At 37.1% G+C, this 24,605-nt stretch overlaps 1 protein-coding gene across 4 annotated transcripts in view; it reads left to right on the top strand.

Annotated features, from left to right (window-relative positions):
• Nucleotides 1-15,422, top strand: part of LOC148943256 (cysteine protease ATG4D-like) — a 73,276-nt gene extending 57,854 nt beyond the window's left edge. For 3 of the 4 annotated variants that reach the window (XM_089101925.1, XM_089101926.1, XM_089101928.1), the window contains exons 8-9: nt 9,086-9,282; nt 14,942-15,422. In XM_089101925.1, coding sequence (XP_088958051.1) covers nt 9,086-9,282; nt 14,942-15,100 — 356 coding nt within the window. In that variant the 3' untranslated portion in view covers nt 15,101-15,422. The remainder of the gene's footprint in view (nt 1-9,085; nt 9,283-14,941) is intronic. The other variant, XM_089101924.1, reaches the window with a different exon arrangement.
• The last annotated feature ends 9,183 nt before the right edge of the window (nt 15,423-24,605 follow it).

The following is a 24,605-nucleotide window of genomic DNA, read 5'->3' as shown; positions in this document are numbered from 1 at the left end:
TTGCCCTAGATGGAAGGCCGATTAGAAAAATCTTTGACAATCTGTCATCCTTCATCTGCAGAATATGCCCTAGCCATCTCAACCTTTCTCTCATTATAGTCCTAGAAAGCGGGATTGAACCACACTTTTCATGCAACCTATTGTTGGGCGTGAGGGGGGAGTTAGTTGCCTTCAAATCACTTTTGACTAATAAAAAGGGCACTAGCCTTTTGAATTTCCAATCGAATGAGCCCTTTTTAAAGTTTCTACGACAAAGATTTCAATAAAAACCTTATATGCCCCCAGGATTCACTTATAACCCTTGCCCTGAAGACTTTGGGAGGAGTGTCCTGCTCAAAGGTATAATTTCCTGAACTTTAAACTGCGTGGAACAAAATGACTATTTCAAAATCTTTATTGGATATGTTTGGAAAAATGGTGGGCGTGAGAGGGGCGTTAGTCGCTCTCCTATCACTTTCAACTATTGAAAAAGGCACTAGCCCTTTCAATTTCCAATTGAATGGGTCCTTTTGAAGTTTATACGCTATCAATAAAAACCTTATACGCCCCAAGGGCATAATTTATAACCCTTGTCCTGAGGGCTCTGGGGGGTTGTCATCCTCAAAGACCTAATTTCCAGAACTTAAAACTACGTTGAATAAAATGGCTATCTCAAAGTTTTGATTAGATGTGTTTGGGGAAAAGATTGGCGTGAGAGGTGGGTTAGTTGCCCTCCAATAACTTTCGACTATTAAAAAGGGCACTAGCCCATTGAATTTTCAATCGAATGAGCCTTTTTAAAAGTTTCTACGACAACGCTTTCTATATAAAACCTTATATGCCCCCAGGGCATAACTTACAACCCTTGCCCTAAGGGCTGTGGGAGACTGTCCTCAGGAACATAATTTCTATCTGGTAATCAACTATGCTGAACAAAATGGCTATCTCAAAATTTTGATTGGATGTGTTTAGGGAAATGGTGGGCGTGGGAGGGATGTTAGTTGCGTTCCAATTACTTTCGAATATTAAAAAGGGCACAAGCCACTCCAATTTCCAATTGAATGAGCGCTTTTCGAAGTATCTACGACAATTTCTTCGATACGAAGTGCCCCGCTCTAATGGAAAAAAATAATAAATAATACACTGTGCCAACATCTTTCTTATATGCCTCCAGGGCATAACTTAAAACCCTTGCCTTGAGGGTTGTGGGGGAGTGTCCTCCTCTTTACTTAGTCCCCGTTTCTTGTCTCGTTCTCGAGTGTCCCCGTTCTTTACTTAGACAGCGCGATCGTGCTGCCTATGATTTATAAAACAACTTTCTATATAAACCTTATATGCCCCCAGGACATAACTTACAACCCTTGCACTGAGGGCTCTGAGGGGGTTATCATCCTAACACACCTAATTTCCAGAACTTTCAACTACGTTGAACAAATTGGATATCTCAAAATATTAATTCGATGTGTTTGGGAAAATGGTGGGCGTGAGAGGGGCGTTAGTTGCAATCCAATCACTTTCAACTATTAAATAAGGCACTAGCCCTTTCAATTTCCAATTGAATGAGCCCTTTTGAAGTTTCTACGACAACGCTTTAAATAAAAACTTTATATGCCCCAAGGAATAACTTAAAACCCTTGGCCTGAGAGCGGTGGGGGGGGGAGGGGTTGTCATCCTTAAAGACCTAATTTATAAAACTTTCAACTACGTTGAAGAAAATGGCTATCTAATAATTTTGATTGGATGTGTTTGGGGGAATGATGGGCGTGGAGGGGGGGCTAGTTGCCCTCCAATCACTTTCGACTATTAAAAAGGGCACTAGCCCTTTGAATTTCCAATCGAATTGGAGTTTCTACGACAACGTCTTCTATAAAAACCTTATATGCCCCCTGGGCATAACTTAAAACCCTTGCCCTGAGGGTTGTGGGAGAGTGTCCTCCTCAAAAATATATTTTCTATCTGGAAATCAACTACGCTGAACAAAATGGCTATCTCAAAATTTTGATTGGGTGTGTATGGGGGAATGATGGGCTTGGGGGGGGACTAGTTGCCCTCCAGTCACTTTCAATTATTAAAAAGGGCACTAGCCCTTTGAATTTTCAATCGAATGAGCCTGTTTTGAAGTTTCTACGACAGCGCCTTCTATAAAAAAACCTTATATGCCCCCATGGCATAACTTAAAACCCTTGCCCTGAGGCGTATGGGGCAGTGTCATCCTCAAAAATATATTTTCTATGTGGAAATCAACTACGCTGAATACAATGTCTATCTCACAGTTTTATTAGATGCATGTTGGGAGACTTATGGGCGTGGGGGGGACTAGTTGCCCTTCAATCACTTTCAACTATTAAAAAGGGCACTAGCCCTTTGAATTTCCAAACGAATGAGCCTGTTTTGAAGTTTCTACGACAACGCTTTTTATAAAAACCTTACAGCCTATGCCCCCAGGGCATACCTTAAAACCCTTGCCCTGGGGGTTGTAGGAAAGTGTCCTCCTCAAAAACATATTTTCTATCTGGAAATCAACTACTCTGAAAAAAATCGTCATTTCAAAATTTTGATTGGATGTGTTTGGGGGAAGGATGGGCGTGGGGGGGGTGCTAGTTGCCCTCCAATCACTTTTGAATATTGAAAAGCGCACTAGCCACTCCAATTTCCAATCGAATGAGTCCTTTTCGAAGTTTCTTCGACAACTCCTTCGATACGAAGTGCCCGGGTACGGAGAAAAAAAAACAACCAAAAACATATTGTACCTACATCGTTCTTTACTCAGGCAGCGCTAGCGTGCTGCCTATGATTGATTGGATGTGTTTGGAGAAAAGATGGACGTGAGATAGGGTTTAGTTGCCTTCAAATCACTTTCGACTATTAAAAAGGGCACTAGCCCTTTTTCCAATCGAATTAGCCTGTTTAGAAGTTTCTACGACAACGCCTGCTATAAAAACCTTTTTTGCACCCCAGGGTATAAATTACGACCCTTTCCCTGAGGGTTGTGGGGGACTATCCTCCTCAAAAATATATTTTTTATGTGGAAATCAACTACGCTGAACCGAATGGTTATCTAAACTATTGATTGGATGTGCTTGGAGAAAAGATGGGCTTGAGAGGGGGGTTAGTTGCCTTCAAATCACTTTTGGCTACTCAAAAAGACAGTCGCCCTTTGAATTTTCAATTAAATGGGCCCTTTTTCAAGTTTCTACGACCTAGATTTCATCAAAAAGCTTATATAACCCCAGGGCATAACTTATAACCCTTGCCCTGAAGACTATGGGGGGAGTGTCCTGCTCAAAGTTATAATTTCCTGAACTTTGAACTGCGTGGAACAAAATGGCTATCTCAAAATCTTTATTGGATGTGTTTGGGGAAATGGTGGGCGTGGAAGGGTAGTTAGTTGCTTTCCAATCACTTTCGACTATTAAAAAGGGCACTAGCCATTTCAATTTACAATCGAATGATCCCTTTTTGGAGTTTCTATGGCAACGCGTTATATAAAAACCTTATATGCCCCTGGGCATAAATTACAACCCTTGCCCAGAGGGTTGTGGGGGAGTATCCTCCTCAAAAATATATTTTCTATCTGGAAATCAACTACGCTGAACAAAATAGTTATCTAAAATATTGATTGTATGTGCTTGGAGAAAAGGTGGGCTTGAGAGAGGGGCTAGTTGCCTTCAAATCAATTTTGACTATTAAAAAGGGCACTATCCCTTTGAATTTCCAGTTGAACGAGCCTTTTTCAAGTTTCTACGACAAAGATTTCAATAAAAACCTTATGTAACCCCAGGGCATAGCATATAATCCATGCCCTGAAGACTATGGAGGGAGTGTCCGGCTCAAAGTTATTATTTCCTGAACTTTGAACTGCGTGGAACAAAATGGCTATCTCAAAATCTTTATTGGATGTGTTTGGGGAAATGGTGGGCGTGGAAGGGTAGTTAGTTGCTTTCCAATCACTTTCGACTATTAAAAAGGGCACTAGCCATTTCAATTTACAATCGAATGATCCCTTTTTGGAGTTTCTATGGCAACGCGTTATATAAAAACCTTATATGCCCCTGGGCATAAATTACAACCCTTGCCCAGAGGGCGGGGGGGGGGGCGCTGTCATCCTCAAAGACCTAATTTCCAGAACTTAAAACTACGGTGAATAAAATGGCTATCTCAAAGTTTTGATAAGATGTGTTTGGGGAAAAGGTGGGCATGAGAGGCGGTTTAGTTGCCCTCTAATCACTTTCGACAATTTAAAAGGGCGCTAGCCTTTTTAATTTCCAATCGATTGAGCCTTTTTTAAAGTTTCTACGACAAAGCCTTCTAGGGTTGTAAGTTATGCCCCCAGGGCATAACTTACAACCCTTACCCTAAGGGCTTACCCTAAGGGGGACTGTCCTCAAAAACATAATTTCTATCTGGAAATCAATTACGCTGAACAAAATGGCCATCTCAAAATTTTGATTGGATCTGTTTTAGGAAATGGTTGGCGTGGAAAGGGTGTTAATTAACATCCAATCAATTTCGACTATTTAAAAGGGAACAAGCCACTGCAATTCTCAATCGAATCGACCCTTTTTAATGTTTCTACGACAACTTCTTTGATACGAAGTGTACTGGTCTAAAGGAAAAAAAATAATAAATAATACATTGTGCCAAAATCATTCCTATATGCCCTCAAGGCATAACTCAAAACCCTTGCCCTAAGGACTGTGGGGGAGTGTCCTCCTCTTTACTTAGTCCCCGTTTCTTGTCTCGTTCTCGAGTGTCCCCGTTCTTTACTTAGGCAGCGCGGTCGTGCTGCCTATGATTTATGAACGTTCACCTACGTTGAACAAAATGGATATCTCAAAATTCATATGGATGTGTTTTGGAAAATGGTGGACGTGAGAAGGGCGTTAGTTGCTATGCAATCACTTTCAGCTAATAAAAAAGGCACTAGCCCTTTCAATTTCCAATTGAATGAGCCCTTTTGAAGTTTCTACGACAGCGCTTTCAATAAAAACTTTATATGCCCCAGGGCATAACTTACATCTCTTGCATTGAGGGCTCTTAGGGGGTTATCATCCTAAAAGACATAATTTCCAGAACTTTCAACTACGTTCAACAAAATGGATATCTCAAAATTTTAATTCGATGTTTTTGGGAAAATGGTGGGCGTGAGAGGGATGTTAGTCGCTATCCAATCACTTTCAACTATTAAAAAAGGCACTAGCCTTTCAATTTCCAATTGAAAGAGCCCTGTTCGAAGTTGCTAGGACAACGCTTTCAATACAAAATCCTTATGTGCCTCCAGGGTATATCTTATATCCCTCGGCCTGAGGGCTGTGAGGGGAGGGGTTGTCATCCTTAAAGACCTAATTTCCAAAATTTTCAACTATGTTGAATAAAATGGCTATCTAAAAATTTTGATTGGATGTGTTTGGGGAAAAGGTGGGTGCGAGAGGGGGGGGGGGATAGTTGCCCTCAAATCACTTTCGACTATTAAAAAGGGTACTAGCCCTTTGAATTTCAAATCGAATGAGCCCTTTTTCAAGTTTTTACGACAAAGATTTCAATAAAAACCTTATATGCCTCCAGGGCATAACTTATAATCCTTGCCCTGAGGGTTGTGAGGGAGTGTCCTCCTCAAAAATACATTTTCTATCTCGGAATCAACTACGTTGAACGAAATAGCTATCTCAAAATTTTTATTGGATGTCCTTGGAGAAATGATGGGCGTGGGGGGGGGGCTAGTTGCCCTCCAATCTCTTTCGACTATTAAAAAGGGCACTAGTTCTTTGAATTTCCAATCGAATAAAAAAAATTTGAAGTTTCTACGACAACACCTTCTATAAAAACCTTATATGCACCCAGGGCAACACTTAAAACCCTTGCCCCGAGGGTTGTGGGGGAGTTTTCTCCTCAAAAACATATTTTCTATTTGGAAATCAACTACCCTCAACAAAATGGCAATCTCAAAATTTTGATTGGATCAGTTTGGAGGAATGATGGGGGTGGGGGTGAGTTGCCCTCCAATCACTTTCGACTATTGGAAATGGTACTAGCCCTTTGAATTTCCAATCGAAGGAGCCTCTTTTGAAGTTTCTATGACAACGCCTTCTATAAGAACCTTATATGCCCCCAGGGCATAACTTAAAACCCTTGCCCTGAGGGTTGTGGGGGAGTGTCCTCCTCATAAACCTATTTTCTATCTGGAAATCAACTACGCTGAACAAAATGGCTATCTAAAAATTTTTATTGGATGTGTTTGGGGGAATTATGGGTGTGGGGGGGGGGGCTAGTTGCCCTCCAATCACTTTCGACTATTAAAAAGGGCACTATTCACTCCAATTTCCAATCGAATGAGCCCTTTTTGAAGTTTCCACGACAACCTCCTCGATACGAAGTGCCCTGGTATGGAGAACCAAAAAAAACTACACATTGTGCCCACATCGTTCTTTACATAGGCAGCGCTAGCGCGCTGCCTGTGATCATATTCATAATCTTCAGTAACTCATTTCTAAACTCATAACCACCATATTTAAGAAACTCATTTACCTCACTATCAGCAACTGGGACCTTATTATTTTTTAATCCTAGCACTGTCACTAACACAAAATATATTTTTCTTCGCATCCAAAGTTTCACAAACTTTATTATTCTTCTCCATATCTTTTCCTGTAACTCTATCACGGTTTTGCGAATTCTCAAAATGTTCTACCCATCTCTCTTTAATTTTCTCCTTATCAATAATTGTGGCCCTATTCCTATCTTTATGTAAGCTAGGTACTTCCTCTTTTTCAAAAGCCATATTCATAATCTTCAGTAATTTATTTCTAAACTCAAAACAACTATATTTAAAAAACTAAATTATCCCACTATCAGCAACTGGAGCACTGGAGCCTTATTGTTTTTTTTTAAGTCTTTTTTAGTACTGTCACTAATTCTTCCTCACAAAATAAATCTTCTTTCGCAAGTGTCGCATCCAAAGTGTCACAAACTTTTTCGTTCTTCTCCATATCTTTTCCTAAAGCTCTATCATGGTTTGGTGCATTCTCAAAATGCTCTACCCATGTCTCTTTAAATCTCTCCTTATTAATAGTTGTGGCCTTATTCCTATCTTTATGTTTGAAAAGTCCAGATCTACTATTCTCTCTCAATTTATTAACATGCCAACACAATATTTTACTATAATGCCATCTGGCTGCATCATCCAGATTTTTGACAATTTTATCCATGGCCTCCGCTTCTCACCTTAGTTCATATTTTAATGCTTTCTCTACTTTCTTTACATTCATTTTAATTTCCTGTGATCTGCCTCTCAAAAATTGTTGTATAAGCCTCTCCTTCTTTCTATTAAACTTAAAGCTTTTTCCCTAATGTTCCCAGCTTTGTTTCTAAGTTTCTTTCCTAAGACACCATCAACGACTTCACAAACCATTTTCCTAAAATTATTCTGGGCTTCGAACTGGACATCAAGAAGTCCCTGAGACCTCCAGTTGAACTGAGACTTTGTGCAATACCGGGCCCATCTTGGTCATAACATGGTTTTCCACTCTTGTCGATACTTTTCTATCAACAACTGTCAAAATCCAGCACTTACAATCCGAAGCGTATTACCCCTGACTCATTATGTTTTCATGCCTGGAAAAATTTTACTACTACGAGGAGGCAACCCATAATAGACAAATCATCTAGGAAGAGGTTTTTTAGCCCACCAAAACAGGCCAAACCCAGAAGAATTATCCATTAGTCAGAATCCAGCGCAAATTCTACGTTGTTTACTAGGCTATAATTTCCTCGAGGGCCGTTACTCCTATAGGGATGGGGAAAATTTTTGCTATTCTTATTAGATATTTATTCAAAGAAGTCCTGATTTTCCGAGAAACTTTCTTTTTATTTATCTTTTCTATCATACTTACCAGAACACAGACTGCCTTAAGTTCAAGAAAGCTACCGTCTTCTGTCAGATCTTAGCCCTAGTAATACATTGAAGTATTCTCTTCATTTCTGTAAATATTTTACCTTTCTCTACTATTCAATACTTGTATTTTCTACATTCTATTCAACACTCTATTCCATGCTCTTTTCTATTCTTCTGTGTAAATTTTCATTCCTGTGTTCTATACTTTTTACTTTATTATGTGTTCTTTTCTCTTTTTTTCCCGTGTCGTTCTAGCAGCAGAGCCTGTACGGCGACAAGTAAAAAAGGAAGAAAACCTATGAAGTACTCATTTGCGAGGATAAAAAAAAATTATTCCCTCTCCTCCCCCACACGCAAAATTTGGCAGGCTTTGATACTAGTATTAAACATACGGATTAAAGTTATTACAAAACTAAATAAGCTTGATTTTTGAATTTTAGAAATGGTTTATTGCATAACTCCCAACCTCTTCTCTTCGTAAAAATTTCCCTCGTCAAGATTCGGTGCAGAGTGTAACTTGAACTTTGTTTCAATCACCTCCTTTCCTTCTTATCCTCATATATTGCAATGTTTGTATTGTCAGATCTGACACTTGGTTGCATCTAAAGAAAGCGCTGAGCCTGAAAACATGGCTTTGTTTTCTGTGTGCTAGACCCCTTAAAAGCAATGCTGCATAGTCTTGAAAACAAAAACTTGGTTGCTTCTTCTTAAGTGTGTTTGTGTTAGATGTGATAGACCGTCAATCTTCATCTTTTGTATCGCTGGAATGATAAATTGCATTGCTTGAAAGAAGATAATCAGCCTGGTCAATACTAACATTTAAGGCTGGGTCAATAAATTATATTTCGAATGGGGATAAATACTTTTATTAGATAGTGAAAAAAAAACAGCAAAATAATATACTGGATATATCGATCACATGTAGTGATCATCATCAGCAGAAATATAGTATTTTTTCTGATGACGATCATTTTACATGTGATCGAAATATCCAGTATAGCTTTTGATGTTTTTTTTTTAACGATTTATCCCTATTCGAGCTTTTATTTATCTTCATAGAAAGGCAGTGTCGTCTTCGATATTACCTAAGACTGGGTTCATTTCTGACAAATTCCCATGTTTGTTAATACTCCAGAGCTTCCCATTTATTATGTATTTATCTCTTTTGTTATTTGATTTTTTTATGTCTTTCAATCAATTTTGAATTCATTTTAGATGAGAGTCTGATATATTTTGATCCTCATTTTTGCCAACCTGCTGTGAATGTTCATAACCCAGACTTTCCACTAGAATCGTTTCATTGTAGGATTCCAAAGAAGATGCCATTTCGTCGTATTGATCCGTCCATGTGCTTGGGATTTTGTTTCAAAAGTTTTTACGAATTCCAAGGCTTTAAAGAATTAGTGGAAAGGGTAGGTGATTTTTGCGTTATCAGTAAACATTATAATTAGGTAAATTGTCATATCCAAAACGCAGGACTATATATGAAAACGTATATGAAATTCGTTCCCGTTAATGAAAGAAACTGCCTGTACAACATATTGTGAAATGCTCGATTGCCTTCAATTTCCAAACACCCGTTGTGTAGCGTTACGTGGTTTTGTTTATAGAACTGAAGATTTGTGATTTACCGAGAGCTACGGACACATATCAATAGTATATGTAGATAAGAAAAAGTAACGATGTTCAAAAGTGACTTTAAAAAATACAGGGTAGCAGGAGAGAAAGAGATATTACCCACTACCCTGACATTAATTGGCTGCACATAAAGCTCCTTTCTCCGTGACTTTTCCCGGAAGGAAAGTCATTCTTGTTCAGCCTCGCAGTTGCGTGCCCTGATATTAATTCGGTAATTATAAGTACCCTGATATTAATTGGCTGCATATAAAGCTTCTTTCTCCGTGACTATTCCCGGAAGGAAAGTCATTCTTGTTCAGCCTCGCAGTTGCGTACCCTGATATTAATTGGGTAATTAAAATTACCCTGATATTAATTGGCTGCACATAAAGCTTCTTTCTCCGTGACTATTCCCGGAAGGAAAGTCATTCTTGTTCAGCCTCGCAGTTGCGTGCCCTGATATTAATTCGGTAATTATAAGTACCCTGATATTAATTGGCTGCACATAAAGCTCCTTTCTCCGTGACTATTCCCGGAAGGAAAGTCATTCTTGTTCAGCCTCGCAGTTGCGTACCCTGATATTAATTGGGTAATTAAAATTACCCTGATATTAATTGGCTGCACATAAAGCTTCTTTCTCCGTGACTATTCCCGGAAGGAAAGTCATTCTTGTTCAGCCTCGCAGTTGCGTGCCCTGATATTAATTCGGTAATTATAAGTACCCTGATATTAATTGGCTGCACATAAAGCTTCTTTCTCCGTGACTATTCCCGGAAGGAAAGTCATTCTTGTTCAGCCTCGCAGTTGCGTTAGTATGAATCTTTTACCACTTTTCTTAACGCTTTCGGGACTATAAACAGCACTACAGATGTCTTTTAGGAGGGGAACTGTTCGAAGGAATTAAGTCTAGTAAATCATATAGTATTGCACTGCATTGTGATTAACGTGTATATCTTCTGTTTTTTTTTTGTTTTTGTTTTTTTTGATGGGCCGAGTAACCTCTACCTAGCTTTATCACTTGTTATAGGTTGCCGCCCTATTGTGGTATTTTGGGCTAAATACTTGTGGTAATGTGGACTGTATGTGGGTATGCTTGTGGGCGTGAATATATAGCGATTCGGGGGTAATAGGTTTGATATTTCTTTGGCAGGACGTTGACTCTTGTTGAGAGAAGAACGTTGCCAGGTGTAAACAGCTACGAGTGTGATTCAAAGCTTCGATTCAATTGAAGCTGACAGGAAATTCTACTGTCCAGTTATACGATGGCTTAAATCCTTTTCCTACTCTTGAGAAGAAGCCTTAGCCCCTGACCTGAACTAGTGAAACACATTACTTTTCATGAGGAGGGAAACAGGAACTTCGGTGATATAGAATTTATTTACTTAGGTTGGAAGGATGGATTACATAGTAAAGGAGTAGGATTCATGAAGACTAAAAAAGCTTCTCGGTCATGCTTACGGTCGCAAGGTATTAAAAATAGACTCGAGTTACCCATTTCATGACCAAACGTCAAGGTATCAGTCATAGTATTGTATGCCCTTATTGAGCCAACTGTCTGAGATACTAGTAACCGATAACTTAGCCCAGCACTCACATGGACAAGTAATATAACACGGTGGTAACATGGAACAACTACCTGGGATAAGATCCCACGTAGAAATATGATATTTTATTAGTAGATTTTAATGGTCAGATTAATAGATTTAGGAATAGATGGTGTTCTAGCCTATTTAGATTTAGTTTAGAATGGTGCAGTTTTTTAGCTATATCAATCTACTACTACTACTACTGCTACTAAAAACACATCGCACTACCAAGCTAGCTGAGGCCAACAAAGCTACGCACGCTCCGCCTCCATCCCAATCTATTTAAAGCATAATTCGCAGGAAGCTCCCATTTCCCTTAAAGCTCTCTTTACGACATCCTCCTACCCCAGATGTAGACGGCTTACTTTCCGTTTAGGCTTAGACAGTTGGCCAGAAAGGACAATCTGTCATCCTTCATCCGCAGAACTAGACGTAGCGATCTCAACCTTTCTCTCATTTTAGCCCTAGAAAGCGGGATTGAACCACACTTATCCTACCGCGTTCTATCTGAAATACGGTCAGTCAGCCTTGTGCCCAAAACAATCCGTAGGCAATTTCTATGGAAAACATCCAGTAAATTTTCCTCCATTTTCGGAGCGTCCATGCTCCAGAACCATATTTGTAGCTTCCATGATGTAGCTACCAATATTCTAATCTTGGTTCACAGACTTACCTTCCTATTCTTCCAAATTTTTTCAACTGCGAAAAAACACCCTGAGCCTTGGCTATTCTACTTTTAAAATCTTCACTGCTCTCACTGTCTTTACTGATAATACTATCTAGGTAAGTGCAGCTGACCTCTTGGTCGATCTTCTCGTTGCCCAACTTCACATTTATCGTCACTTGTTCACAGCCTTAGCAACTTGGTCTTCTCAACATTGATTTTTTAACCTATTCTTGCACCCTGAACTCACAAAAACTCTAAAAGCTCATTCATGTTGCTCACACTTTCATCTAGGATGCTTAAATCATCAGCAAAATCAAAGTCCAAGAGTTTTATTCCTCATTTGATTCTGTTTTCTCCCATTGTCTTTCCTGTGCTCCTTAAGGCGAAGTCCATCAAAATGGTTCATATAAATGAGAAAAAATTACAACCCTGCTTAAGCCCTGATTTAATACGAAACCAACCACTGACATCATTTCCTAGCTTAACTCAGCAGTGCTATTCTCATACATAGCTTTAATCACTTTAATGTATTTGTCTGGTATACGATACAAGGATAAGACCTTTGCTTAAGCTGTTCTAACAGCTGAATCGAATGCTTGCTCATAATCTATAAAACTTAGGGCTAAAGTTGTTCGATGACTCTGGCAGTTATCAAATATTAACTCAAGAGTGAAAATGTGGTCGACACGTCCTCTATCCTTCCTAATACTGCACTGTTCGTCTCTTTAAACTTTGCCTACAGTATCTTTAAGTCTAAAAATTATCATCATACTAAGTAATATGCTACCTACAAAACCAGGCTAATGTCTCTATAATTACAACATTCACTCTTATCATCTTTCGTATACATGGATTTAATTAGGATTATCCTAAAATCGCTAGGTACTTCCCCTTTTTCAAAAATCATATTTATAATCTTCAGTCTAAAAAGAATCTTTAAGTCTAAAAAGTATCATCATGCTAAGTACTTTGCTACATAGAAAATCAGGCTAATGCCTCTATAATTATAACATTCACTCTTATCACATTTTCTATACAGGGATTTAATTAGGGTTTTCCTAAAATCGCAAAGGTACTTCCTCTTTTTTCAAAAATCATATTTATAATATTCAGTAACTTACTTCTAACCTCATATCCACCATATTTAAGAAAATCATTTACTACACTATCTGCACTAGGAGACTTAGCATTTTTTTTAAATCCCGTTAGTACTATCGCTAATTCGTCCTCACAAAATCAATCCTCGTTCTCGAAATGTTTCGAATTTTGTTTAATTTAAGATACTTCGCCAGACTTGGGCCGATCACAAGCAATTCAAAGGCGTAGCCAAAACTTCACGCGTTGCTTAGCTTTTTTCACTTCAACACATTCCACAACGGCTTTCTGGTGCCGATTCTAACACGTTCAAGAGGAACTGAGGCTAAAGCGGCTGACTTAAAAAAATGCACGAGCTGGTCATAGTAGTAATAAAGATCAATCTTAGCTGTCGATAACCTCACTGAGGTTTGTAAAAGGTGAAAAGGCACTTTCAGGTTCGACAACAGCGAGCAAAGAACATAGAAATAAATTTTCCGGCTTTATTCGTTTTTAATTTGGTTTATTTTGGGTTAGAAGAACGTTTATAAGCAAGTAGAGCAAGCGACTCCATTCACAAGTTAAAGGCATGTGATCACCCTCTATTTTATCCTCATAAACCAGTGACAGGAGGAACCACGAGTGATCCGTTTGAAGTTATAATATAATCAAGGTTAGATCTAGAACAATCACGGTTATGAATGTAGGCGAAATGTTTGTCATTATTGACTAGCTGATAGCCACTTGGCAAAGCATCAAAAAACAGTTCACTTCTTTCGGATCGGGACAGAAGACTAGCATTAATACCACCAGCTACAATCCCAGTTTAAACACAGATTAGTCACTCTTAGCAGAAGTGTCTGGAGTTGCTGGCAAGGACCGCGAAGGAAGATGGAACGAAATGTTCTTGCGATTGCATGGCATGTAGGCATTAATTAGAGCCATTTTACAGCACTTTATATTGCCCGTAAGTTGCGATCAGAAGACATGCGCTCAGGCTTCTGGGAGGAGCAAACAGGAGTTCCAAGGCGCATAGGGTCGTCTGCAAGTTTTTTTAGCTTCACGTACAAATATGTGGTGAGTGGGCGAACGCTTAAGAGTATCTGTATTGGCTTTAATTGGAAAATGTTCCTGTAGAAAACCATATCATAACCAAGAAGCTCATCAATCAGAAGATCTTTGTCTTTGGTTTCGTTAATATTAAGTGACAAAAAGGCAATCTATTGCCACTAACAATCATTTATTATCCTTGGCCAGAGCTTTTTTTCAAAACTGGGCATCTGAGACTATAGGATAAGTGATAACCCCCTGCAATTAGCGCATTTTGGGCTTGTCGTGCATGGACTATCACAGGTGTTAGAATGTCCAGCCGCGCGCCTTGAATACTTCTGGTCGGTCGGGGAGAGTAGGCAATTACCGACAACGTTGTTCAGCGATTGGCAGCAGTAACATTTAGGAGGTAATTTCTAGCAAGGTCTATTTCTAAAAATCGCCTAACTCAAACGCAAACTATTGTTCATAGCTTTATTCAGGGCGCCATGGTCAGGAAATTCAATGCGGAAGGATTTGGAACTTCTTTTTCAGCGATAACAATTTGATTGGGGGCGTCGACCGTCTACCATCTTCAGTTTCCCTCAAAATTAAATATAAGACCTCATTGAATACAGTTCTAAATTTTAATCCCATTAAACGTAATGGAATTCCAACTTCATTTGAGTTCCTTTATTGCACAATCATAGATATAAAAATAGAGCTTTTCGTAAGCAAAAATTTTAGACGATGGCTGTCACTTGGACGGTTACGAGAAATCCCACACTGACGATTACAATGTTACAAGGACGATTACAAGGTTACGATTACAAGGACGATTACGGACGGTCACAAGAAATCCCACACTGACGATTAATAAGGAATAATCAGGAACTCAAACGATGTGAAACTTAAAACGGTCTGCTAGAAAGCACCTGTGTACATCGTGTTATTAGACTTGAGTTGGTAGTTTGAGCTGTTTTGAAACATTTTGAGGTGTAGTTATAAATTTTTTTTTTTTTCAAAATCCGCAACTGTTGTAAAAAAAAAAAAAAAAATGTTTGTTCTGTAGTTTCCATTGCTAGTTTTCTTTTTCAGGTCGTAAATATAACTGACAGTCAAGGACGTGTCTCTCCGATGTTTTATTTTACTGAAGATCCACCGTCTTCCCAAGAAGTACAAAACATGAGAAGTTTATCTTTAGATTTGAGTGATTCAGACATATCTGGTTTTGAGTTACTCCCATTTTCTTCGTGATTTTGTTTATTTTTTAGCTATTTTCTTAGTTTCGCAACGGTAGTTAGATAGATTGAAAGTTCTATTTTCAAAGTTTGTAGTTGAATAAATGAATGATGCGTCAATTTTATTCTTTTAGTTTTTTACAATGGTTCTTCTAATCCTGATGATACGACCGCCCTGGTTATTACTTCTTTTTTTTCGTAAGTTGCACAATATTTACTGTTTCTCATAGTGCTTTACTTGTTCCATATGATTGACCTAAGGCAGTGATTCCCAAACTCATTTGACCTACTGCCCCCTAGATTTTTTATTTTATTTTAATAGCAATTAATAAGGGATATAAATATTACTGTATCTGTGAGAAGAGAGATTAGTGTGTAAAAGACTAATTTTGATTATTTTAATAAATAAATCATCAAACGCCTCGGGAAAAAACCTTTCCATCATCAGTGGTGTACTAATTTTCTAGGACCGCAATTCAGAATAACGATGATACAAAAGAGTATCTTAATTTTGATGTGAAGGATGAAATGGTGTGGTGCTACCAATTAGAAATTTTCGGTTCTATCTTCGTCAGCTGTAATTTTAGTTACCGCGATCGACTATTTGTAATCGGTTACATTTTTTGGTAATAAATCGGTTACCGCACTGAATCCACGTTCCATTAAGTATGATGACGGAAATGCAATCAACAATTTTTAAAGGACAGCTCAAATTTGTGGATAAGTCGTAGGGATCTTCTTTTGCGCTGAGAATTGTTGGTAGCCAATTTTGAGTTTAAATTTCAATTCATCATTTGTAATTACTTCCATCAATTCTTCTTGTAACTGTGGAGAATCTTCTGTATCTTCTGTTCCTAAAAAAGGGATCCAAAATCCAATCAGGTAAATTCATTTTTAATATATCATCACATCGTTTATTCAAATCTGAATGAAGTGCATCCAAGTGCTCACAATAAGAAAGTATGTCGCCATCTTTTTTTCTGTTCCTGATAAATTTGAAATCTGGCTGAATTCCCCTCGTCCGAAATTTCACTTTTACGCGAGAAGTTTTGTCATAAACGCAGAAAGAACAGATTTTGTTTCTATTTAACTCAATTCATCACCTTGAAGTTGAAGATAGCTTACATTATATTTTTGAAACAAATCGGTCAAGTAAGCGATGCCACTGTGGATTAATTAGTTGGGATCGCAAATCCTCATTTTAACTTTCAAGAACTCCAGCACCGAGTTGAATAGCTTGTAAAACCTATCTAAACAGGTACCCTGTGACAACCATTGAATTTCTGTATGAAGTATCAAATGATTCAATTCTTCATCGTTTTCAATGCAAAGCTGCTGAAATAATCTATCATTCAATTATCTGCTTCTAATTTCGTTGAAAGCTTTAATTACATATTGTAATGAATTATGTAGGTGTGCACTTAAATTTTGATCAACAAGATGTTGGCGGTGAATGATACAGTATACTGTGTATGCATTCGGGACCTCCTTTTTGTAAATATGCAAGAAAACCCCCGTATCGTTCTACCATCGCTGGAGCGCCATCTGTGTCTATTGATGAAATACTACTCAGAGGTATTCCTTTTTCTTAAAAAAAAACTCATCTAATGGTATTTTTTTTTTCAGAGGTATTCGCTTGTCTTTAAAAAACTCATCTAATGCAAGAAATATCGATTCTTCCTTTATGACCCGCCCGTATCAGAAAAGCAAAGCTTCGTTTCGTGGCAAAGTTGATTCGTCAAGCTGAATAGAAAACCGAGATGTTTTTAAATAGCCACAAAATGAGACTTCAACATCTTATGCTATTTCATCAATTCTTCTTTGCACTGTATTATTGCTCAAATTTTCTTGATAATATCAAATGCTGGCTTGTGTAAAACAGTACGTATTACTTCACTTATAGCCGGCATTATTAGTTCTTCACCAATAGTATGAAATTTTCCCGATTTGGCAATCGTTAGTGAAATATTAAAAGAAGCAAGCAAGCCATCGTCATCTTGTGAGGTTGCGGTTGAAAAGTTTTGCCACTGTCGGTTGTTGGCTAGATTTTCCTTTTGGTGTACGAAAATAACTTAAATCCGTATCTTTTTCATACCAATGATTTTAGTCAAATGTTCTAAATCATCCACTGTCTTGTATAAAAATTTCCCTGTTGTTCTACTTATTTGTTTGTGTATAATGCTTCAGTTTCGTTTGATAATGTTGTCTGGCAAATCAGACACACTAGCAATGTAATATTTACAGGCGAATCATTAAAGCCATATTTCAAACATTCAATATTATATTGTCTACATTTTTTCTTTTGTTAAGCCATTATTATCTGTAGAAAAAATAAAACTTTTATGAATGTATTTAATGAACATTAATTGTGAAGCACATAGAATTACAACAAAAAATAATAATACTCACCAATTATTTAAATTTCACTTAGGTGTTTTCATTAAATTTAACTTGGGTGTTTGTTTATAAACGATTTTCAAGACTTTGAGAATAGACATAAATATCGAAAAATGTGATAGAAAAGCTGGAAATACAAAAACAGAAGTGGAGATAAAGGTTCTCCCCCTGCAAAATATGTTAACTAAGATTAATCTGCATATTATGAAGTAAGAATTGTTTTCTTAACATGTTTCCTTATGTACTGGTCAAACCTTTGGCTTATACCATGGCTTGAAATTCTACTCAAATAACAGAAATTGCACTTTCAAAGGAATTGTATTGTCTAATCTGGGAAAATGCTGTCCTATCTTTGACACACAATATTGAAGTTAGAGCAATGTAGCATATCCAAATCATAGACAGAGTCATTATCATCTGTAGAAAAAATGAAACTTATATAGAGGTGTTTAATGAAATATAAATAACCATGATATCATTAATTATAAAGCACATATAATTACAACAAAAATATAATAATACTTACCAATTATAGTCGCATTATTTATTACTTATCTTTAACAAATATCAATCACACTGACATACATGACAGCAACAGTAAGAATTTAAGGTTATGTTACATTCTTCTTCTTCTTACAATTTATTGGAATTGGGTCATAAGGTTATATTGCATGTTGATATATTTTCGAATACTTCTTCTTGTTTCAAAGTTGTGATATCTTCTTTCATATACAAATTTATGAAAATAATATTTACTTTACAGTTTTATAATTTATTCATCTAGTCTTCAAAGGCAACAGGTATTTTTTCGGTATTAAATTTTTCTGTTTTGTTTTACATTATTGTTACTACCATATATATAGGTCGATTTATATATTCGTTAAGTTAGAATAAATTAAGCGACGAAAAAATAACACCATGTGTTATGTGTTATAAGTGTTACCATTTTTCTAATTATTTTTTCTTTTATGCTTTCACCGTCCCCTACAGCTAATCATCGCCCCCGAAATGCAGCTTGGCTGCCTGAGGCTCTAGGCAGACTGGCGTGCCTTTCCAAAAACTAACAAACAAGTATTTGTCCAATAAGAAAGTCATACTAACTCCCGTCATTTAAACATTTGCCTCTTAATTACTTTGACTATCTGTCTTGGCTTTTTCTTTCTACAATTAGCTATGTCTTGATGCCCACTGCAAAATACTTGATTTTTAATCAATCAAGTACCCCCCTGGTTTCCTGCAGCGCCCCCAGGGGCCTGTAGCGCCCACTTTGGGAATCACTGAGCTAAGGTATGAATTTTGCATCTCTAGTAGAATTAAATCCTAAACAGAGCCTCCACTCTAAGGATTTTTTTCATAAAATAGGGGCTTCTTTGAGCTCTTAGGGTCGAAATTCTCCATTTAGGTTGTTTAATGAATTTCTACTCTGGGATTTTCTGCTTGTTTTCTTCTCTCTTTTTTTCTTGAGACAGCAAGACACACAAATTGATTGGTGCAGTATTTTCAAAGCCTATGCAAAGATATTTTGACTGGAACACAGCATGGTCAGGAAGACGAATAGAGCCAAAATATAAATTCGCTTTCTGTGTGGATGCGACAATTTCCAGCTTTTGGCTGCGTTTCGACAACTCAAAAATTCAGATAAAGTAACTAGTGTGGTGCCTCCTGGAAGGCACCGCACGTTGGCTCCGTATCTTTTTTGCCTCTCAACTCAAATATGCTCATTTTTTACCTGTGAATGTGTCCTGATCGGTGGTCTTCCTTTTAATTGTACTGTATGATGAAGATGACGAAATGGGCTCGTGACCTCTCGTGGTACCAACTTTTTAGTATGGAGTTTGAAAACGTGCTAGAAACGGATCCATACGAACGAACTCAATGTACATAATTTGACAGCTGGATATTAAGTTTAAATTTTGTTTTGTTTCGCTAGTCAGTAATTTTTTAAAATGTTATTTTTAAAGTAATTTAAAAGTAATTTTATATTTTAAAAGCAATTTTTAAAATGTCTGAATATATAAGGGATTTAAGTTCGAGGCGGGGAATTGTCCTTTTATGAAAGAGGTACATTATGAAAGAGCTACATGGCCGGTATAAAATCAAAACGTGGTAGCTGTGCAGGCTGGATGATTTTTGAGCATCTCTACTCTTTCTGTAAACTATTCTAAAAAGTATGAAATTCCATAAAGACAAGTCGACATCAGTTGTGATTTACGGAAGCAATAAATCTTTCTGTAATTTTGTTTTGAATCTGATTTTCTTTTAAGATTAAATGCATAATAGTTAAATATGTTATTGATTAAATAAAGTGATCCCTTTGCCAGGAATCCTTTTTGTTTAAAATTGACTGTATTTTGTTTCATTTAGCATGCAATTTAATTGCTCTTTTTATATGAGAATTTGCTCCTAAAAGTATTTAAAAATAAACTTATTCCTACAAAAATAATCCTGAAATATATTCCCTGTCACCCAACCACCACTGTTATTTTGGCGTCTGCCCCCCCCCCCTGAAAAATTTTCTTTAAAGAATGTGCCCTTGGACCGTTGGTTCCAATGTTGGGGCGTTTGGTACAGTCTAAAGTACTCACAGCATGTAAGTGCACTGGTAAAAAAAAAGTTGGTCAAAAATAGACGTGCAGACCACATTTTCCACCTTGTTTCTTCTGTAAAGTCAAGAATAATGTATATTGAGTTCTTTCATATGAATCCGTTTCTGACAAGTTTTCAAACTTCATACTAAAAAGTTGGTACCAGGAAAGGTCACGAGCCCACTTCGTCATCTTCATTATACAGTACAACTAAAAGGAATACCACTGATCAGGAAGCATTCACAGGTAAAAAAGGAGCATATTTGAGTTGAGAGGCAAAAAAGATACGGAGCCAACGTGCGGTGCCTTCTGGGAGGCACCACTATAGTTACTTTGTCTGAATTTTGGAGTTGTCGAAACCCAGCCAACAGCTGGAAATGGTCGCATCCACACAGAAAGCGAATTTACTTTATGGTTGTATTTATCTTCCTCACAATGCTGTGTTCCAGTCAAAATATCTTGGCATAGACTTTGAAAATACTGCACCAATCAATTTGTGTGTCTTGCTGTCTCAAGAAAAAAAAAACAGGAGAAAACAACCAGAAAATTCCCAGGGTAGAAATTCATTAACAATCCTAAATGGAGCATTTCGACCCTAAGACCTAAAAAAAAAACCTATTTTAGGAAAGAAATCCCTAGAGTGGAGGTTCTGTTTAGGATTTAATTCCACGCGAGATGCAAAATTGATGCCTTAGGTCAGTGATTCCCAAAGTGGGCGCTACCGCCCCCTGGGGGACGCTGATTAGCTGTAGGGGACGGTGAAAGCATAAAAGAAAATAATTAGCAAAATGGTAATACTTATAACACATTTATAAATAAAATAATGTAAGTTAAGTTCAGATTTATAAATGTGTTCATTTGTTAACATGGTTTTGGTGTTATTTTTTCTTCGCTTAATTTATTTTAACTTATTCTAACTTAACGAATTCATTAATCGACCTATATATATGGTAGTAGCAATAATTTAAAACAGACAGAAAAATTTAATACGGAAAAAATACCTTTTGCACTTGAAGACTAGATGACTAAATTATAAAATTGTATTGTAATTATAAAATCAGTATTGATTCAGACTTTGTTTTGTTAACACCATAGTTTTTTCGGATATAACCCTGCCTGTGGACTTTCATTTTGGATTTATTTTTATAAACGGATTATCGTTTTACTGGCTATTTCAAATTCTCTTTTGACAGTAAATTTTCCTTGCAAGTCTTCAGAGTGTAAACACTTGTTTTTAGACTTATTATTTCACTAACAAGAACTTAATCAATTCGGTGACCTTCAGCAATTATAAAAGTTCACAATTAAGACCGGTATTTTTTTTCCGATGTGCTTCTTGATAGACTGAATTTCCAAACAAGAGATGTTTACTATCGGAGATCTTGCTTTAGCCAAGTTTGTTAACTACCCCCTTTGGCCAGTTACTTGGAAGAAATTCCACTAGAAATGGACTGAGTTATCTAGTATTCTGCTACGGTACTCATGACAAGCAGACAGTTGGTGAAGATTGCTTAGTTTCTTATGCAGAGAATATTACTGAAGCAAACAGATCGAAAACTAAAAAGGTGGGACAAGCGTTCACAGAAGTAGCGTCTTTCCCCAATATATACAAAGAGTTTGCAAGAACAGGGACGTCTGAAAATTCTTCTAGTTCGTCTATTTCTGGACTTTTTTAACAGTTAGCTCCGACCTAGGAAGAAGTTACGATAACTAAGACTAAGCTAGTGGCAGATATAGAAAAACGTGTTGCAGAAAAAATAGCGCAAAATATTGGAACTGGGTCTTCAGGTGCTGTACAAATAAATAGCCAAATTATCACTGCAGAAATTTATGATGCTATAGTGCTAGATCCGAGGTTTGAGCGCATTGAAAACTTACTTAAAGGACTAAAGATTTAAATTGAAGCACTAGAAAATCGTATTTTTACAATGGAGAACAAGTTTGATGATTTTGAACAGGAAGCTATGCAAGACTGTCTGATATTCTCAGGAATAAGACAGACATCTGGCTCAGATCTTGATACGACTGTCCTAAACTTTGTTCAGTCAACTATGGGAGTTTCGACTATTACTAGGGAACATTTTGTGTCGATTCAGCGTTTAAAACTCAACTCTACGGAAGATTCTCGAAATTTAGCCAGCAGAAATCCAGATCCTGTGGCCCCAGTTTCAGTGAAGTTGGTATCAAAAGAACCTGCGTACAAAGTGTTTAAAACTAAATCAAAATTACTGGATCCGGAATTAATGTCAGTGAATTTCTTACGAAATTTAGAAAGGCAATATTAAATAGTGCACGGGACAAGTTCGGTGTGAAAAACGTTTGGACAGACAAAGGTCGCATTTTCGCGAAATTACCCAGCCAAAGCACACCGCGCCAGCTCTATAGCCTAGCTGATGCTTATTGAATTTGTCATAGTTGAGTTAGTTAGAAGTGTCTTTTCTTTTTTTCTTTTTTTTTTACCTCTGTTGTTGCTCAGTTTTTTTTTTGAGTGGATGTTATAAGGGTGATGGGTGATATTTCTCACTTGCGATTTCTAGAGAGTAATCCTTTTGGGGTTGGAGATGTTCTTTATGGTGATTTACTTCCGGAAAGTATAAATGTTGATTTTCCCCTGCAAAGAGATAGTTGTTATGTGAATGTGATTTCTTCAGGATTAGAGGTGAATGCAAGGTCGATTTGCCTGTGTCATTGGAATTGCCATGTAACTTCAACGTATTATGAAATTCTCCAGTTAATTGATAATGTGAATAGTAAATTTGATGTAATTGCCCTTTGTGAAACTTTTTAAACTTCTGATCATGTTCTGTCGTTATATAATTTTCCAGGATACAGGCTTATTGTAAGGAATAGAGAGAGAATGGTACGTGGAGGTTTGGTAGTTTTGGTTAAGGACCATTTTGTTGCTAAAATAAGGGAAGACCTATCAGTTTGGATAGAAGGTAAGGTGGAATCTCTTACCCTTGAGCTGGAAGTTGGTAAAAAGAATATATGGATTACTGAGGTTTATAAACCGCCGAGTACAGTTTGGGAGGAGTTTGAAAATGATTTTAGTGGTTTAATGGATGCAGTAGAATTAAGTAATCTGGATTGCATTTGCATGGGGGATTTGAAATATGATCTTATGAGTTTTTATAATGATAATTTAGATTTTTTTAATCCTTTTCGCCAGTTAAGATTTTTATCCATTAGTTGGGATTCCGACTCGTGTTACAGGACAGTCAGCTACACTTATTGACAATATTTTCATGCGATCCCGGGTATTACATAGCTGTTATGCTGACGCTACAGTAAGTGAGGCTTCCGATCACTTTCTTATAGTAGCAGTGACTTCATATCAATATGCGATAAAGCAGAGCAAGACAAAGGTTAAAAGAAGGCAACTAAAAAAAGAGAACTTACAGAAGTTTAGAGAGGAACTAAGTATCGTGTCATGAAAACCAGTTTATGAAGAATTTGAAAGTACTTCTGTGGCATTCGATAAGTTCATGGACATATTGCACCCAATATTTGAGAGAACTTGCCCAGTAAAGAGAATAAAGGTGAGGAAAAAGGATCCCCAGAAACCTTGGGTAACTATGGAGCTACTAGACTTAATTAGAAGGAGAAATACATTGTATTTGAGTTACTTAAATAGTAACCATAGTCAAGATCTAACTGAATTTGAACAAATCCGTAATAAAGTAAATCGGCTAAGGCGGTCATGCATCCCCGAATATTATGGAGAGAAATTTAAGGAAAACAAAGGCAATACGAAAGTGACTTGGAGTATTAAATGAAGTCGTAAATAAGAAGAAAGAGACCGATATTCCTGCTAGTCTGATCTTTGATGGTAAATTTGTTGATGGAAAAGACCAGGTGGCTAATTTGTTTGGTGAATATTTTTCTAAGATTGGTAAATCAATAAGTGAGAATCCATATATTGAAAATAATGAAATTAATGACACGTTTAGTGATGAAAGGGGAGTTGGACTGGAAATATCTACAGATGAAATGAACGTTGGAGAATTAAAACAGATAATAGGATTGGTAAAATCAAGTTCTTCAGGGAATGATGGAATTAATCTGAAAACGTTCAAGCATGTTATCGTATATTTGTTGCCTTATATTGTTTATTTGATCAACTTTTCTTTGAAGAAAGGTGAATTTCATAATCGGCTAAAAGAGGCTGAAGTTACTCCGCTTCATGAAGTGGGTTCAACAATGGATCCGTCTAATTGATGACTAATTTCAACACTGCCCCTAGTTACTCAGCTGTATGATAAAATGATGCATCGACGACGTTATAGCCATCGGACTACTTACGGTTTTTTAATAATGATAACCGGTTTGTATTAAGAAAAAGACACTGTACAGTACATACAGTGAAGCGCCTAACAGATTTAATTAATAGTGCTCTCGAAAAATTTTATTAGTACTTTCAATATTTATAGACTTTAGAAAGGCTTTTGACACGGTGGTTCATAAAATTTTATTAAATAGGCTAAGCCGTTTAGGGATCCAAGGGGTTATTCTGAAATGGTTTGAATCATATCTTAACCA

The sequence above is a fragment of the Artemia sp. Qi Xiang Cuo genome, chromosome 15 (genome assembly GCF_049724085.1).
Source record: "Artemia sp. Qi Xiang Cuo chromosome 15, ASM4972408v1, whole genome shotgun sequence".
Classification (NCBI taxonomy): Eukaryota; Metazoa; Arthropoda; class Branchiopoda; order Anostraca; family Artemiidae; genus Artemia; species Artemia sp. Qi Xiang Cuo.
Note: the sequence above shows the minus strand (reverse complement) of the source record. Positions and strands in the feature narration are given on the sequence as shown.